The following is a 15,813-nucleotide window of genomic DNA, read 5'->3' as shown; positions in this document are numbered from 1 at the left end:
GTGGATGAAAAAGTGAGACATAAATTTGCACGATTGCCCAACAGTAAAGAAGAGATAAAAACGTGGGTTTTCGAGAAATTTAGGAATGCCATGTGGATGAACTAGCTAGGCAAGAAAAAAACGTACTATATCAAAGAATTCAACCCTACTTTGACACATAAAGAAAAGGAATATTTGAGATCCACGATCAACAATAAGGCCAAAATTATAATTGCACAATTATGGACTGGATCTCACCGTTTGAGATGTGAAACTGGTAGATGGAAGGTACCTAAAGAAGAGTGGGAAGAAAGAACGTGCATGTTTTGCAACAAGAAGACAATAGAAACAAAATAGCATTTCATTATGGAGTGTACAGCGTAAGAAGACATTCCCAGCCAGTTTGGTAATGAATTAAAAATGGACAATCTAAACGAGCTTTTTGAAGAGTCAAGACTTCACAAAATAGCAAACCTCTTAATCAAGATTCAAAAGAGAAGATCCGACATGGAAAAGAATTTGAAATTGGGATAATTTGAACTTGTGAGTCCCTTGGACCATTGGGTCTTGTGGATGTCATTAAAACTCATTCATTCATTCATTCATTCATTCAATACATTAATATGAATGCTTGCAACAGTACTATTACAAGAATTGGATTAGATTTTTTTATTGTACTCTCTTTGCTTTGATCAATTAAAAAAAAAAGGGAAAAGGATGCCAATATATTAATATGAATTACATGCACCCTAATCCAAACTTCTTCCAGATTGGCAAAAACCATCAATCCATTTTTTTATTTATAAACAATCTCACTAATAATTTTTGCCAATAAAGAAAGAATCATTTGATTATTTTTATTACAATAAGCAGAATAAATCTAGTACAAACATCAGCCACTGGGTGCTGCGAAGGACCCCTCAGTTGAACAAGCCAACGACAGAACACCTAATACCCTCCACCGCGATCACAAAAGCACATCAAGATTTGAACTCGGCCCAATAATTGCACGTGTTGCAAAACGCCCAAAAAGAATATTAGGAGGCAAAACATTAATCCCTGCTATAAAAACAATCATAAGCCTAGAAAGCCATTGAGAACATTAGAAAACTATTCCAGAAGTGGCATGCATTATTATTCTCCAAGGATATTTTTGACTCGGTTTCCTTCTCGAGGGGACCATTTGTCACTCATTTTCATGTTGTCATATTCAGAGATTCGGCCAAATCAAAATTTCCGATGGAACACATGGCTTGTCTGCTTACGATCATATGGACCAAAAAAAGAGACGAAACTCCTTGTCACTTCACTTCTTTTAATAGTCCTGCGTTGTCTTCCATTGTGAAACATCCTTGTGTGGAATCCATTTTGTTTATATGGAAAAGAGTCCATTCAAATAGAAGAGCTGATATGGAAAGAAATCTGAAAATGTGTTAAAGTTGTGGCTTTTGGTCCTTTCGACGGTTTGGTTGTGTGGACGTCATCAAATTTTCTTCAATCATTCAGTAACTGTAGCTTGCTTTGAGAGACTATGCTGGAAACCACTGCAAACTTCGGATTACATAAAATCTAATGCCCTACTCAATATGTTATGAGTTCTTTAAAAAACAAACAATTAACTCTAGCAAATGTGCTGGCCTACTACAAATCTAGTTTGGAATTACAATTAACTCTAGCAATATGCTGGCCTCTAAGAAATTATGCTTGGAATTACACTAATATCAACAATGTGCTGGCCTATAGGAAATTATGCTTGGAATTACACCAATATCAACAATGTACTTGCAGTCTGGACTATTGCAAATTGACCACCGCCTCCAAAAGAATCCATTGCATAATATTCCATTACGAAGAATATAATACTGTGAACCTTCATTCCCTTCAAAAAGATGCATTTCAAAAAGATGCATCATAAGATGGTTATGGCACACAACTCAGGAATTTGACTTCAATTCTTTTGACATCTTTGCTGATCTTATAGAAAAAAATGATGGTCAACCAGGTTGCCAACAATAGAAAAACCCCAACATCAAAAGATAGGTGAAACAATCTAAGCAAACCATATTGCACATATATAGACAAGCAACTCAGGACACCCTTAACTGTTGCCAAAATTGTAAACCTGCTATATTATAAAATCCGTTGCAACCATACAAACTCAACAAGAAGAATCAACCATAGGACTACCATACCACCAACTCTCAATGCAGGGCTGTCATGTCTCCCACTGACATTCCTTAGGGTGAACTAAAGAAATCACCAACCCAGATCGCCTTGAAAAAAGAAAGCAACCAGGTTACCCACAAATTTTCACAACAATTAGGTTGCTACCATCAAGCAAACCCATGATTAAAGAAAGAGGTCAGACCAACAATCAACTGGAATTTATACTGCAACACCACCAGTATAACTATCCAAAATTCAGATCCTATACAGACAAACAGCCATCATTTGTCTGCAAATAGATGCTATATAAAGGAGAAATGTTCCACTTGGGGCCAACTTGGGGACCAAGTAATATTTACATATCAGAAAACTGGATACAAAACATATATAAACAAGTAGCATGTTGAATTATCTGTGATTCTCAACCCATGTAGTGATCATCACTCATTGCTCCTTTCAGGCTTTTTGTCAACCAGATGGCTGTTTCTCTTGGGGAAACTTTACCACGTCCAAAAGGCCTCAGAACTATGCCAAGTTCTTCTAGTCTCTGCTGTTGGAGTAATTGTGCACTAAGCTCTAGCAAGCCTTCAAGAGCTTCTGCTCTTTGTTGATATGATTTAAGATCTATTCCTCCCCTTAATCGTTGTTGAGAATAATCAGAATCTCTGCTGGAGGTTGAGGTTGGCTTAGGGTGCTGATCTGCAATATGATGGCCAGTAACAGTTGTCCCCATGGGAACTGACAGGACATCTAGATCATTATTGTCTGCATCTAAAAAAGAATTCACATCCGTTCTTCCTTGCACAAAGCTGCCTGCGGTTCCTGTCTCTGACTCATCTTGATCTGTGCCGATTCGAAAAGTACTGTGTCTAATTACATGGATAACATCATTGAAGGCTGGTTTCACCTGAACAGAAGCAGGAGCTTTTGCATTGATCTGGATTGTGCACTTCTCCTGTGTTCTATCACAGTTTGCATCATCCCTATCTGAACCTGAGCTTGATGAGGTGGACCCTTCTAGTTGCAATCCATATGGTCTACTCTCTGCTCTCAAATGACGACTTTTTTTTCCAGGAATCTCTAAACGAGCATCCTTAACACGGTGTTTTGCAGTGGGCAGCAAGTTTTCAGAAGGGGCTATGGAGAACTCCGCAATTCGATCAAGTCTGGGTGCATTAACTGATACATCAGGCGACTGCATAGCTTGAAGCCCTGAATAATTGTTTCCGTCAGAGTACCGCGAAGTCATAACTTTAGAAAAATAAGGTGACTCGGTTGTTGCATCTTCTGCAGTAACGTGAGATCTCTCAGTGAGTGCTTGAATTCTTCCAAATGAAGGTGCTGATGAGCGTGAAGTCAAAGAAGATTTTCGTGGCCTAGGTGTTACAGATTCATTGTTAACAGCCTTTACTCTAGGTGTTCCATTCTGAGGACTGTTAGCTATAAAAGTAGGCCGCGAAACTGACGGTTTTGTTGGTAGGGGCAGAGAGGCCCTACGACTAGAAATACCTGGAGTTGAACCTGGTACACAAGAGGGACGATGAGATTGTTTTGCATGCGAATATTTACCATCCAATTTTGGTGTCAACACAACTCGTGGTGAAGGTTCTCCATAGGGTAGCTGCCAAATTTACGACTCAAGTTACTGTTATAGATAAGATAAAAAAAGAAAATTGAGGAAATAATAAGTATTTGGAACTTACAGATTGCCTGCCTTGAATAAGATGTGCCTTCTTTACAGAATCGGCTTTTACTCTGGGAGTAGAAAACACTCTATCAGGAGTCTGAGGGCTTCCACCTCCAACAGCATCTTTTGCAAGTCGTTTTGTTGCATTAGCAGGAGAGTTTTTTTTCTGAACCACTGGATGCTTTACTTCTTTACTCCTATCTACCAGACTTTCTGAATTTCCTGCAAGAAAGCTAAGGCCACAATGCCTATCCAATGGAACATCCTCCGAGCACAAATTTGAATCATCTGGTTCCTGGACAGCTGAATATTTATTTAAAAACACCTGCTTGGAAGATTTTGGCAATTCCTTTCCTGTGTAGGACCATGTACCTTCGCTTCCAATGTTATGCGAAAGACTATCCTGCAGTGCACTATCTCTAGCATTCACATAATCACGAGGGGGCCTTACTGGACAAGTTAGATCACTATTACTGGAACCTTCTCTATCACAACTGCTGTTGCTTCCATCTATATTTTCCTGTTCAAGATGGTATCCACCCCTCGAGAACCTATCTGGGGTTGGGCAGTGAGCAAGGCCAAAATGTGTCCTGCTTTTAGCAATGTAAGGCTGAAGATGAGGATGCCTCAATAATTCACTGGCCTGCAAGCAATTAAGATATTCGGGAAAATATAAAATAGGAACTGCTCAAAATATAAGAATTCATGGGGAACCATGTAAGGCAAATATAACAACAAAAAAAACTTACACTGGGCCTTTGTTCTGGATTCTTTCTTAACATGCTTTTAATTAGACCTTTACTGCAGCCCAATAATTATAACATGAATTAGAATTTACTTAATACAAAGGAATTCTTTGAGAGAAGCATTCCTCTTAATGAAACCAAGATAAAGTAAAAAGAATGCAAGTTTTTAAAAAATAAAAAAGTTCCCAACAAAACATCTTGCTGATAACTGCAGTAAACAGCAGATAAATAAAGTATTTTCGATACAACTGTTGTCAGTCATAGCTACTATGTGCTTCAGACTAGAACGTGAGCAGAAACAGCTGCTTGAAAACTTGCAAATGAATAAGCTTCTTGTGTAAGTTTACTACTAATAAATGAAAACACTTGGAAGGCACCATCTCCTAACAGCCAGAAACCTTAGCCTTTAACCAAATCTGATATAAAATAGCAGAATAAAAGTGGAAATGTAGAATCATGCTAATTAGAACTGGAAATGCAAAAACAACAAAGGCAGTAAATTATTCACTGTAAAAAAAATAGTATTGACAAGTAAACGTTAAGACCTAGGAAGGTCTTCAATCATTCACTTTTTCTTCAACAATCAGTAACCCAAACAAAAAAGTGCAATCAATATCATTACCGGCACTACATATGATGCATGAACTTTGAATGAAACATGAATCAGGAAATTCGAATGAAAAATATTCATGAAAAATAGGCAGCTCTTATCTTTACATGGATAGTGTGTCTTCACAGGCACACTAACAAATTAGAAATTGCAAAGTATAAATAATCCAGAAGACACAGTTGAGTATTTTAAGAAATGCTATCTTTTCAGGTGAAAAACAAGAAATGGTGAAGAAAGCTAGGAATCATTAATATTTGCTGCTCAGAAAATGTAACTCACAAGGCACTGGAATACATGCTTGGCAAGGGCCCTATTGTAGACTTGTTAATTTTGTTAATCAATCCCTGCATATCCTGCACATGGAAAATCAACCTTAAATCTTTTGTAAACAAAATCCATTATTAATGTAAGACATCTCAGGTTAAGTAACACCCGCATCCCTATTGTTTATGGTTTATTTGGTGGCACATTTTTTACTGCCTTCAAAGACAGATGTTTTTGTATAAAACTAGCCACCACGTAATCATTTTGTTAGAATATAGTTATACATGACTGGCAACAGACTGCAAAAAGGATGGAAAGATGACTGAACCAGAAATAGGCTTATTTCAAATTTCTGGGCAGTAGAGCTAGCATTCCCAAAATGAGTACTTTATTGGATGGTGAGCAAACACATTGAAAAAACAATGGGAAGAAAAATAGCATGCCCAAAAAGGCTTTTCAAAACTTCTGTGAAATAATGGTGTCAGTCTAAACATTTAAAACATGTATTATTCAACAAGTAAATGAATAAAAACTCGGAGGTGTGTAACAAACTACTGAAGTACATCCCATAGGCCTCAGAAGTAACCACCATAATGGAAAAACAAGCAGCCACTATGATGTCCTTTAAATTGGCTGCTTGTCAGAAGCTCTTCTGAAGCACTTCCTATAAAAATTACTTGTGGGGCAATTTCTAAAGCACAAAACTGATAAAACCATACATAAAAGATGATTTCTGTTTTCCACTTCTAGAATCATGCATATGCATTTTTGTTGCACATTCCATTAAAGTTTAATGTCAAATTTAAAACACAATATTCTTGGGAAACAACCACATCATTGAGGAGAAAGCATTTTACCGGGCCAAGTTAAATCAGATTCTTCATGGGAAAATTTATGAAGCTCTTGCAGTGAGTTATACCAGATAAACATGTTTTGTGTTTCTTAAAGGAGAGCTTTAAATCTGATTCATATAATCTATGTAGGATACCTTAATGTTATCCAATTGTCTGTGATTAAACAAATACAATTTCAGTTGCACGACCAACAAAATAAAACTGTAAGACAATTGAAGGAAACTGCATCATTCTATCTTGCTTGCTTGAGACAATAAGATCAACAGATTTATCTCTGCTATCTCTACACGAAAATAATTTTCATGAGCACGGTGCTACAGAAATAAAGAGTGCATCCATCTGTATAGACTGCACATCTGAGAAGCATTTGTATATACTCTTGGGCCTCATTAGAAGACAATGACTGTACTGGTTCACAATAATAAGTGAAAACAGCTCAACCAAGTGAAACAATTTGCAATAAAGGAAAATGCAAATATCTCTCTTGCTTGTTTGAGACAACAAGATCAACAGGATTTTTTCTCTGCTATCTCTACTCATGAAAATAATTTTCACGAGCAAGATGCTGCAGAAACAAAGAGAGTATCTATCTGCATAGACTGCACAGCTAAGAAGCATTTATATCTGCTCTTCCGCCTCACTAGAAGACATTGACAGGATGGGTTCACAATAATAAAATAAAACAGCTCCAAGTGGTAAATACTAGATACTAAATACAAAACAAAATTTTCTGGCTTCAAAAGCCAATTTTTACAAAATTCAGGTTGAAGGTAAGATGGATTACCAACATCTAATTCTATTATTCTCTAGACAGTATTGCAAAAAATGGTTTGCCAAGCTACTGTGAAGTTCCAGTAAATGATCCTCATTTATGTCACACAACTAAATTCAGACGGACAGAAACTAGCAGAAAATGGATTGCCAAATTCCTGAAATGTTCATGTTTTGCAGCCATTATCTAGAGGTCATACAAAATTTGTCATGAGCAATGCAATGGATTCTTTCGCAAGGTTTTCAGCTACTCTAATCTCCTAGTTGATAGTGGTCTTCTTTCATCTTTCTCACATTTACTATAATCTTTATAAATGATTGATACAACTGAAAGTACACATGCAGACCAAGCAACTAAGTTAGCAAAAAAATCAAAATCTCTATAACTTACAAATGCTTTGAATGCTGGTCTGTGAGCAGTCATTTCGTACATGCAGCACCCTGCAGGGTATTAAAAAAAAAAAAAAAATCAAGGCCCCATTAAATATTGACAAGTTACACAGAAAATAGAAATGTACATTCAAATGATTCTGTTTAAGAAAAGGAATAATTTACCTAGTGACCAGATGTCAGACTTGAAGCCATATGGGATATCTGCAAGAAGCTCAGGACACATATAATTTGGTGTTCCCACAACCTGCAAAATGAAAACATTCACAACCATATGAAGCAGATATCAAATGTTCGAGCATATTGTTATTTAAACACCAAACAAGGTTCAATTTAATATGTTTTATTTTAAGAACACCACAATTACAAATGTTTGGCTCATCGTGAAGATTGTCAACCAGTCCACAACCCTCGATAGCCTGGGGTGAAACATCTATGTTATAGTTTATATTTTTCTACCTTTCTGGAATCAAGAATTCAATACTGAATTGAGAAATATCTGGTAGAAGCAAATTTGCTTTGGGCAGAAGACAATTCCATGATTGACTCCATGAAATACTGTGCTGTGGAAATCTATAGCATGGCAATATGTGAAAGATATGTCAGTTGCTGCACCCCAAGAGTCCAGACTATGGAAAAGGAGACTAAACAATTCTTCACATAGCAGTCAGAAAGAACTAAGACCTCTGGCCTGCAGTAGACTCAACTATAATAGGCATTAAGTTTTCCACAGTCCATGAATTAGTAGAGAGTGCTTTTGGATTCAATTGTGTATTTTTACATCAACATGTCTGAGCACACTCAGCAATCCATCCTAACTCTCCTCTTCCCGAAGATGGATCACAAAATGTGAACCGAAATGTCAATGCAAAAATAGTCAAGGTCATGAGAAATTCAAGCATGCACTCAGCTCAGAACAATGGCTTTTTCACCAACAATCCTCTCAAGTAGCATCTTCAGGTAGATACCTTCCCAATGTAATTGTCCTCACTACTTGAACTGATACATGTGTACTTAAAAAGAAAAGTTGTAATTTTGTAGCCTTCACACTAATGATTTGATTTATTGATCTGTGCATGAAACCTTCCCCAAGGAAAGCATCTAACTAGCCTTGCAAACAACGGAGCAGTTAAAATGAACCTGACCCTTTGCAAATATTGAAAACAATCTTATTGTCTCAAGATAAAAATGCAGGGTGTTTCAAGAACTTGCACTCTCAATTGGTTGATATAAGTTATGCAGTCATTGATGCATAGTTTTAATCCAAACAATGAGAATTACAGAGCACCAGTTTTAACTAAAAATTTCACTTACACAAATCCTTGAATGTAAATATTTATCATATGATTCAAAATTATACTGCCAAATCTATTCAGACTAGAAAGTACATGTAATGTATGACATCTTTGCTTGGATTTGTGTCTATCTGGATCTTCAAAAAACCTTAACAAATAAAGCCTATCTAAATGTTATTATATTCCAGATTATGTTTGAATGGAATCAGATGGCAGACTTGTCGTCAATATGAAAATTTCCAAGAATTCTTCTAGACACTGTCATGAATAAAACAAATCCCTCTCAGTCGTACCAGCCATCATATAGATGATGCACACTGATGCTCATGCAAATTAACCAATAATTTATTCATAGCTTTGGATAGTACAAAATCATAAAGGACACAGACTGATTGTTTCAGATGGAGAAAAGGAAATTTCCCACTGCTCTTGAAAGTAGGGAGAATAACAAGAAATCTTCAAAAGAAAAGTATGTTGAAGAAATATCACAAAATTTATCTAAACTCCAGCAAACTACAAATAATACCAATCATGTCGACACCTATATTGATGGAGTACAAAAAATGAATAGATCTAAAGAGGCCACATCATACACTACTTTACAATGTCATTTGAAACAAATAGAATCTATATATTCATAAGCATAAGAATTATACACTTTCCTTCTTGGCTTCAGTATCAAAAGAACAAGAAAAAAATAACTCAACTCAGTTTCCCTATAGTGATAATCTATATCTTTTCATCTTTTCAAATATGCATAGTTACAGAATACTCTGCTGCAAATCTTCTTACTCATGTGCCATCTATCTTTTCAAGACTGCAAAGACTTATGTCATATTAATAAAGATTGTGTTTTGTTCTCTGTTGCTTAATATCAAAACAAATAAAGCAGATATAAACCTACAGTATCTTGACACTCATATATCAATCACCTTTCCAGCTCATCATAGTTAGCTTGTGGCATAGTCTTATCAAAAACTGTATGCTAATTTAATTGGTTTGGTTTATCATGCATTGGCAATTTGATTTGGCACCTTGAGAAAACACAGGTTCTTCTGTCTTCAGCACTTTTAAAAAATATGTAAATCAGACAACCTTGAAATTAAGGTTTTGAAACTCACAGAAGAAGTAAGGTCGTCTGGGTTCAACCTCTTTGCTAATCCAAAGTCTCCTGCAGATTCATTATACCAATAACAAATGTGAATATTCTCGACTCCCACAGCAAACCAAGCACCTTCATCTCTAGTGAAGTGTCAAAAGAGTTACATCTTGTAAAGCTTATTCTAAAGAAATTAGAACATACCGAGACGGACATCCTGCTCCTTTGTCAAGAAGATATTTGAGCACTGCAAAGAAATTGGCACACTACAATCACGTTACCATTTCCCAAGAGAAATGCTGAAATGAGTACAATCTCTTATCAACAAATATTAATAATAATCAATAACTAACCTTCAAATCTCTATGAAGGATATGATTTGAGTGCAAATAGTCCACTGCAAGAAGAAGCTGTACAAACCATTTACAGAGTTTCTGCCAGAAAACATGAAGCGAATTTATAAACATACTCAAAGATCAGAAAGACAAATTACATTTGGATAAGCTGATTTTGAAGTAACTTGGCTTTCACAGGATTACTACTGACTTCTTCAGGAAAATATACTCCATTTGCCTTTTTCATTGTCTCAGCCCTGGATTAAACATTTCATTTCAAATCAGCATTTTATCAGGCATTTAAATGGGAATTAATGCTGAAGAAATGTAAAAAGTAAAACTCTTTCACAGGCAGAAAAAACTCACATATCCCCGCCTTCACAGTAACCTATCACAATACACACATAGCAGCCCTGCCAAGAAAAAATCAAGAAAAATATTATAAATTTTTCATTATAAGAAAATTCTAAACAAGTTCCCAAAAAATGTCACCTTATTCAACCATAGGCTACTAGTTTCAAAACCTTAAAAAAGTTGTCAGAAAAATGAGGAAAACAAGTGCACATATCTGAGTACCATTAACTGTAAAAGTTGGAATTCACTGAACAAAGAATGCTACCACCTATCTGCTAGCTCATTAAATTAGGGGATTTGTTACATTTGCATTATTATCACACAAGAATGATGAAAACATCAAGTTCCTAATGAAACCTAAGTGCGATTTAACATGGACACAAAAAAAGCAGTAGATAACACCTCCTTAAATTAGGATAGAATGTGTGTAAATCACAATTACAAAGCAAAAACCATTTAGAAAGATGTTACAATTTTGGCATTACCATTACAACATAACACAATAGTTAAAAGTGAAAGAAGATTTTATCTTGTGCATGTTTCTAAGGACAAATTATCTCAAGAACTAAACTCAAGGACTAAACAAAAAGATCTATTAAGTCCATAGAATTATGAAACATCATCCACATCTTTCAGATACACAATGAAATCCGCCAGCAAATGAATGTTTGATCTATATATGTTATTGTATACTTAAAAATGCCATCGCATAAGATGAACCAAGACAAACCTTCTCTACCCAAGACTCCTTGTACTCCACAATGTAAGGATGATTGACTTTGGAGATGAGAGCCATCTGAAGAACAAATCATGCAGACCACAAGTCAGAATGTCAAAGAACCAAGCGCAAAGCAAGTCAAGCCTTGAATTGCCAAATTCACACCATTGAAAGATCAGAACAACACCACAAGACTTCAAAAATTGCCATTATTAAATGGTTAGTATCCCATCCCTTCATAGCCAACAATATTTTCCCTTCACTTGTACCCCTGCTTACTTTCAAAGAAAGGCCTATGGCATAAATGTTCAGATCAAAACCCACAATCACCCACACAAGCTAAAGCTATCTTATTTAATTTAAAAAGGATGTAGTACGTCTGGAAAGGGTATGTCTAGCAGGCACTTATAAGAAACTAATATGCTGATTTTTGTCTTTTGGAGTATTTCATATAAATAAAAATTTGCTGCCTAGTTTTGGAGTATAAACATAATAATAAACAAGGTTATACCTCTTGGTGTGCTGATCGTCTACACCTATCTGTTTGGCGAGCAAGACGAATTTTCTTCAATACATACCTGCAGAATGCACAATCATATAAATATTTAACATAAACATCATTCTGCAGCCACAGTGAAATCCTATGTTCACGTAACCTTAAAAATTATATTTATTAACCGACACTGTTACAGAAAAAATGTGAAATCAAAGGATAGCAATACTTTTACTCACTTCTTCTTTTCAAGCTTATGAAACACAAGAATTGCAGAGCCAAAGGCTCCCTTGCCAATTTGTTCCATGACCTCATAATTGTCCATTTTGGAGTCCATAACAAGCCAATTCCTAAGCTCTTGAAACTGTCAACACACAACAGATATACAAGGGATTGATTTAGCACCAACAAAAATTTAAATAATTAGTTTACGACTGCAACTAAAAACACATTAGACTGCTTTTTCTAAAACTTTCAGCTGTTCAATCTTTATATTGTGACAGTCATAGTCAGGACTGCTGTTTCTACCTGTTTGGGTTTTTACTATGACATGTCTTCTTCTAGAAAAGGGGCATGTACAACTGGGCATTAATGCAAAAGAGTTGCTAATTTAGAACTAAACAAAACAGATTTTGGTGTGATAACATAATTTAAGGCTAGAAAGGCTCGTATATAATTTTGAAATTGTCAGGCTTAAAAGATTTAGAACTGGTATGGCTAGACGATGAGCACAAGATGTGGTCTTATTTTTACTCTGTCAGTCCTATGGAATTGAAACAATGGAGGTACAGGATGAATGTTTCCCTCAAAAATATAAGTCTCACGTGTATAGCTATAAGTTTTAAGCTGGTCTTGAGGAGGGGATGTCGAAGGCTTCACCACCAGCTTAGGGACTTCTATATGTAGTAGTTTCATATTTTTTTAATTCTGAGCTTTGGAAGGGGTATAAAAAATTATAGACTATCTATTTGTATGTAGTTTCAATAACTTATAATCCTAAAACTTCACCCACATTTAAATTTCTTACTGGGAAAGAATTTAACATATATGGGACTGCTTACTTAACAAAAACTCTTAATTTTTCTCAGCAGCCAGACCACATCCATAGCACCATAGCCTTATTAGAAGACCAAGTTCAAGTTTGCCTGTTGAAGATGATCAACAGATAATGACCCTGCAATTGCACCTAATCACAGGAGGCATCACCCTAGCCCTGAGAAGCCCCACAGCGTCACCTCTGCATACCAGGTAAGAGGGTTTGTCCCACTCAATCGGGCATTTGGTAACATAACTCTTAAAAAGGGGGGTGTAGAGGGATTCACCTAAAGAAATGTCCTTATAAAACCATCACTAGCTTCTGCCAGCAGCAATTCCAAACCAATTAATAGCCCGTTGCCACATAATCAGGCTCGCTGCTTCAGAAATAAGCAACAGTGAAAAAGCGAGTCCTTCGATTTAATGAATAGTCAAAATCCTTCTTTCGAAATCACAAGCCCAAAAACGGTCACAACCCGCTATAAACCCCAACTATTGTGTGAAGCATGACTGAAGGAAAAAGACAACTTTGGCACATTTTCACACGTCGATGACCGGGCCAAGCCTGATTTCAAACTCCCTCATGCAAAAACGTGGAATAATCCAAGAAGAGAAAGCTATGTATGAAAATTGAAAGTTGAGCACGTCAATGAATTTATCCAAAGATCATTTTTTTTTTCAAATTTCTATTTGAAGTTTTGAAACAGTGTAAAGCTTCACCTGACGGCATGGCTTAAAAAAGAAATTACCGTAGGAGAAACGCTTTGTTTTATAACAGACCACCATATACAGAAAGATATTTACAACTGATACCGACTATCATGGATTCTTGTTCAGGGGTTTCGCACTGTTCAACTTCATTTGAAACCATCTGCATATCTTCCTTTATGCGTTTGCCCTTCAGAGAGCCATTAAAAGTACTAGATAGTCAGAAATGTTTGAATACAGCGTTTACATGACTTTCTGAAACGCTATTTTAAAGATGGATGATAGCAAGCCGTGAAAGAGAGCTCAAAATGAAGCTAAATGCTACCAAATCCCTGAAACTTGAAACATTTTCCACAGTTAAAACTATTTGAAAGCAAATGAGCCTTTACCTTTGAATTTAAGTAATCCCGCGAACGAACCTTCATTTTTGTACATCAAATGCTTAAAGCATCGGCAACTCTACACCAGAAATTAACCTTTATTTGAAATTTACTTCCCTGCCAACAGATACTTTTTCCTAACTTAAAAACCTTCAATCCAAAGTTATTTTCCATCAACAACTCGAAGTTTCAAATGCTACATAAGCGGACATTCAAAGACAGTGGCATTTTCACATTGAAAAATCCAAATCCTCGTTACGGCTCAAAGGAAAAAAATTTAAACAAAATAAATTTTCATTTTTCTCAAATTTACTATATCGCCGACATATACTACTTTCTAACTTAAGAACCTTCAATCCGAAGCATTTCTTTATCAATTATCCGAAGCTGCTAATGCTACATTCGCCGACATTCAAAAATAGCATCATTATCACATTAAAAAACAAATTCAAGAAAAAATAACAAACAAAAAAATTTACATTTTCTGAAATTTACTATATCTATTATCGCCGACAGAAACTTTTTCCTAACTTAGAAACCTTCAATCTGAAGCTTCAAATGTTCCATTCGCGGACATCAAAAAACAACAGCATTGACACATTAAAAATCAAATCTAGAAAAAACATTACAAAATTCCTGCTCAAATTTCGGAAACCATCCCAACATAAACCAACATTTTCAAAAAAATAAACCTGCATTTCATTTTTCCAAATAGACTCCGCAGAAGCTCAGAGCCACAAACTTTCCAAAAATAAAATCAGCCTCAAAATTAGCAGCATTTCTCCCAAAATTTCACCTGCTAAAAACGCCGTCGATTAACGCCTCCGCAGGGTCCCGTCCTTCAGGGATTACCACCGGAAAAATCCGCCGTCATTTAAAGAACTCCAGACAATTCCGCTACAATCCAAAAAAAAAAAATCTGATATCCATTCGGGAAGAACAACATTTGCTCCCCGATTTTCACTAGAAAAAACCACCGTCATCTAACGACTCTTCAACATCACCGGGAAAACCGCCGTCATCCCAGAATATCTGAAAATTTCGCTACATTTCAACACTTTGAGCCCCAAAACAAAACAAAACAAAAATCTGATAGTTTTCCTGGAGCCGAAAGCGACAGAATCCCGCTCCTACTGCCGCCATAACCAGAAGCACAGCAGACGCATTTCACCTTGACAGACATTATATTAATTTATTTTTGGCATAGCCATTTTCTACGATTTAAGCAAAAATGAAAAGACAGATCTGTCTCGGCAGAAGTTTCTTATTCATGTAAAGGAAAGGACAAAGCAAATCAAAAGCAAAAGAATGAACAACAATGACGCCCGTGTTAAAAGATAAAGAGAAAGACCGCCAGACAAAAGAGGAAAATAATATTTTTATCCTTGTTATGGGAATTTTAAATTTGGAGTAATAGTTTAACATTGTAGTGGAACTTTTAGACTGTTTGTTTAATCTTCCACGCGGATATTTGACCCTACAATACGGCGGCAATCTCGCCGGACTTGTTATCTAGTGGTCGCTGATATTTTATTCCGTACACGGCGGGGCCTCTTTGTTTTTTAAACTTTTCAGGTTAAAGTGCCGTAAAAAGCTGTTTCTCTACGTTGTGGGCCAAGGATAATGAGGCGCTCTTTTTCCCCCTCCTCTTTTCAAAACGATAGGGGTGGGCCGTGGGCCCCGTGGAAAATGTTTATTATGTATAGGCTTGTGAGGGTGAAATATTATTTTAATGTTTCAATGTTGTAATGATTTGGATTAGTTTAACAGCAAGAGAATTTAGATTACCTAGTTTTGACAACAAAAAAAAATTAGTTTAGTTTAGAGAAATTTATGAAGATAAAACTTTGAAATTTTATACAAATTAAAATTAAAATTTTATATAAATAATTGTTTAAATAATAAATTAGTTTTAGATAAATTATTAAA

At 35.9% G+C, this 15,813-nt stretch overlaps 1 protein-coding gene across 5 annotated transcripts; it reads right to left on the bottom strand.

Annotated features, from left to right (window-relative positions):
• Positions 1–2,082: 2,082 nt before the first annotated feature.
• Positions 2,083–15,219, bottom strand: LOC131072365 (serine/threonine-protein kinase Nek5). 5 transcript variants are annotated; one of them, XM_058008510.2, is made up of 18 exons: positions 13,894–13,969; positions 13,546–13,694; positions 13,084–13,413; positions 12,823–12,998; positions 12,001–12,125; positions 11,780–11,846; positions 11,281–11,346; positions 10,563–10,609; positions 10,408–10,453; positions 10,215–10,295; positions 10,066–10,108; positions 9,884–9,933; positions 7,633–7,714; positions 7,469–7,518; positions 5,468–5,541; positions 4,582–4,633; positions 3,849–4,475; positions 2,083–3,766 (listed from the first exon to the last, which is right to left on the bottom strand). In XM_058008510.2, the coding sequence occupies exons 5-18, from the start codon at positions 12,096–12,098 to the stop codon at positions 2,567–2,569; spliced, it is 2,583 nt and encodes an 860-aa protein (XP_057864493.2). In that variant the 5' UTR covers positions 12,099–12,125; positions 12,823–12,998; positions 13,084–13,413; positions 13,546–13,694; positions 13,894–13,969; the 3' UTR covers positions 2,083–2,566. The 5 variants fall into 5 exon arrangements, with proteins under 5 accessions (XP_057864493.2, XP_057864496.2, XP_057864490.2 ...); XM_058008513.2 differs by lacking the exon at positions 12,823–12,998; XM_058008507.2 differs by lacking the exons at positions 12,823–12,998; positions 13,084–13,413; positions 13,546–13,694 and adding an exon at positions 14,681–15,219 and having other exon boundaries at positions 13,894–13,963.
• Positions 15,220–15,813: the final 594 nt, after the last annotated feature.

This window comes from Cryptomeria japonica, chromosome 7 (assembly GCF_030272615.1).
Source record: "Cryptomeria japonica chromosome 7, Sugi_1.0, whole genome shotgun sequence".
NCBI lineage: Eukaryota > Viridiplantae > Streptophyta > Pinopsida > Cupressales > Cupressaceae > Cryptomeria > Cryptomeria japonica.
This window is presented reverse-complemented; position numbering and strand designations above follow the sequence as displayed.

Coding starts and splice junctions, on each gene's coding strand:
- LOC131072365 (XM_058008507.2), bottom strand. CDS start 13,929: ATGAAGGTTCGTTCGCGGGATTACTTAAATTCAAAG. Junction 10,454..10,562: donor TACTGTGAAGGCGGGGATAT/GTGAGTTTTTTC, acceptor TGTTTAATCCAG/GGCTGAGACAATGAAAAAGG. Junction 5,542..7,468: donor GACCAGCATTCAAAGCATTT/GTAAGTTATAGA, acceptor TTCCATGTGCAG/GATATGCAGGGATTGATTAA.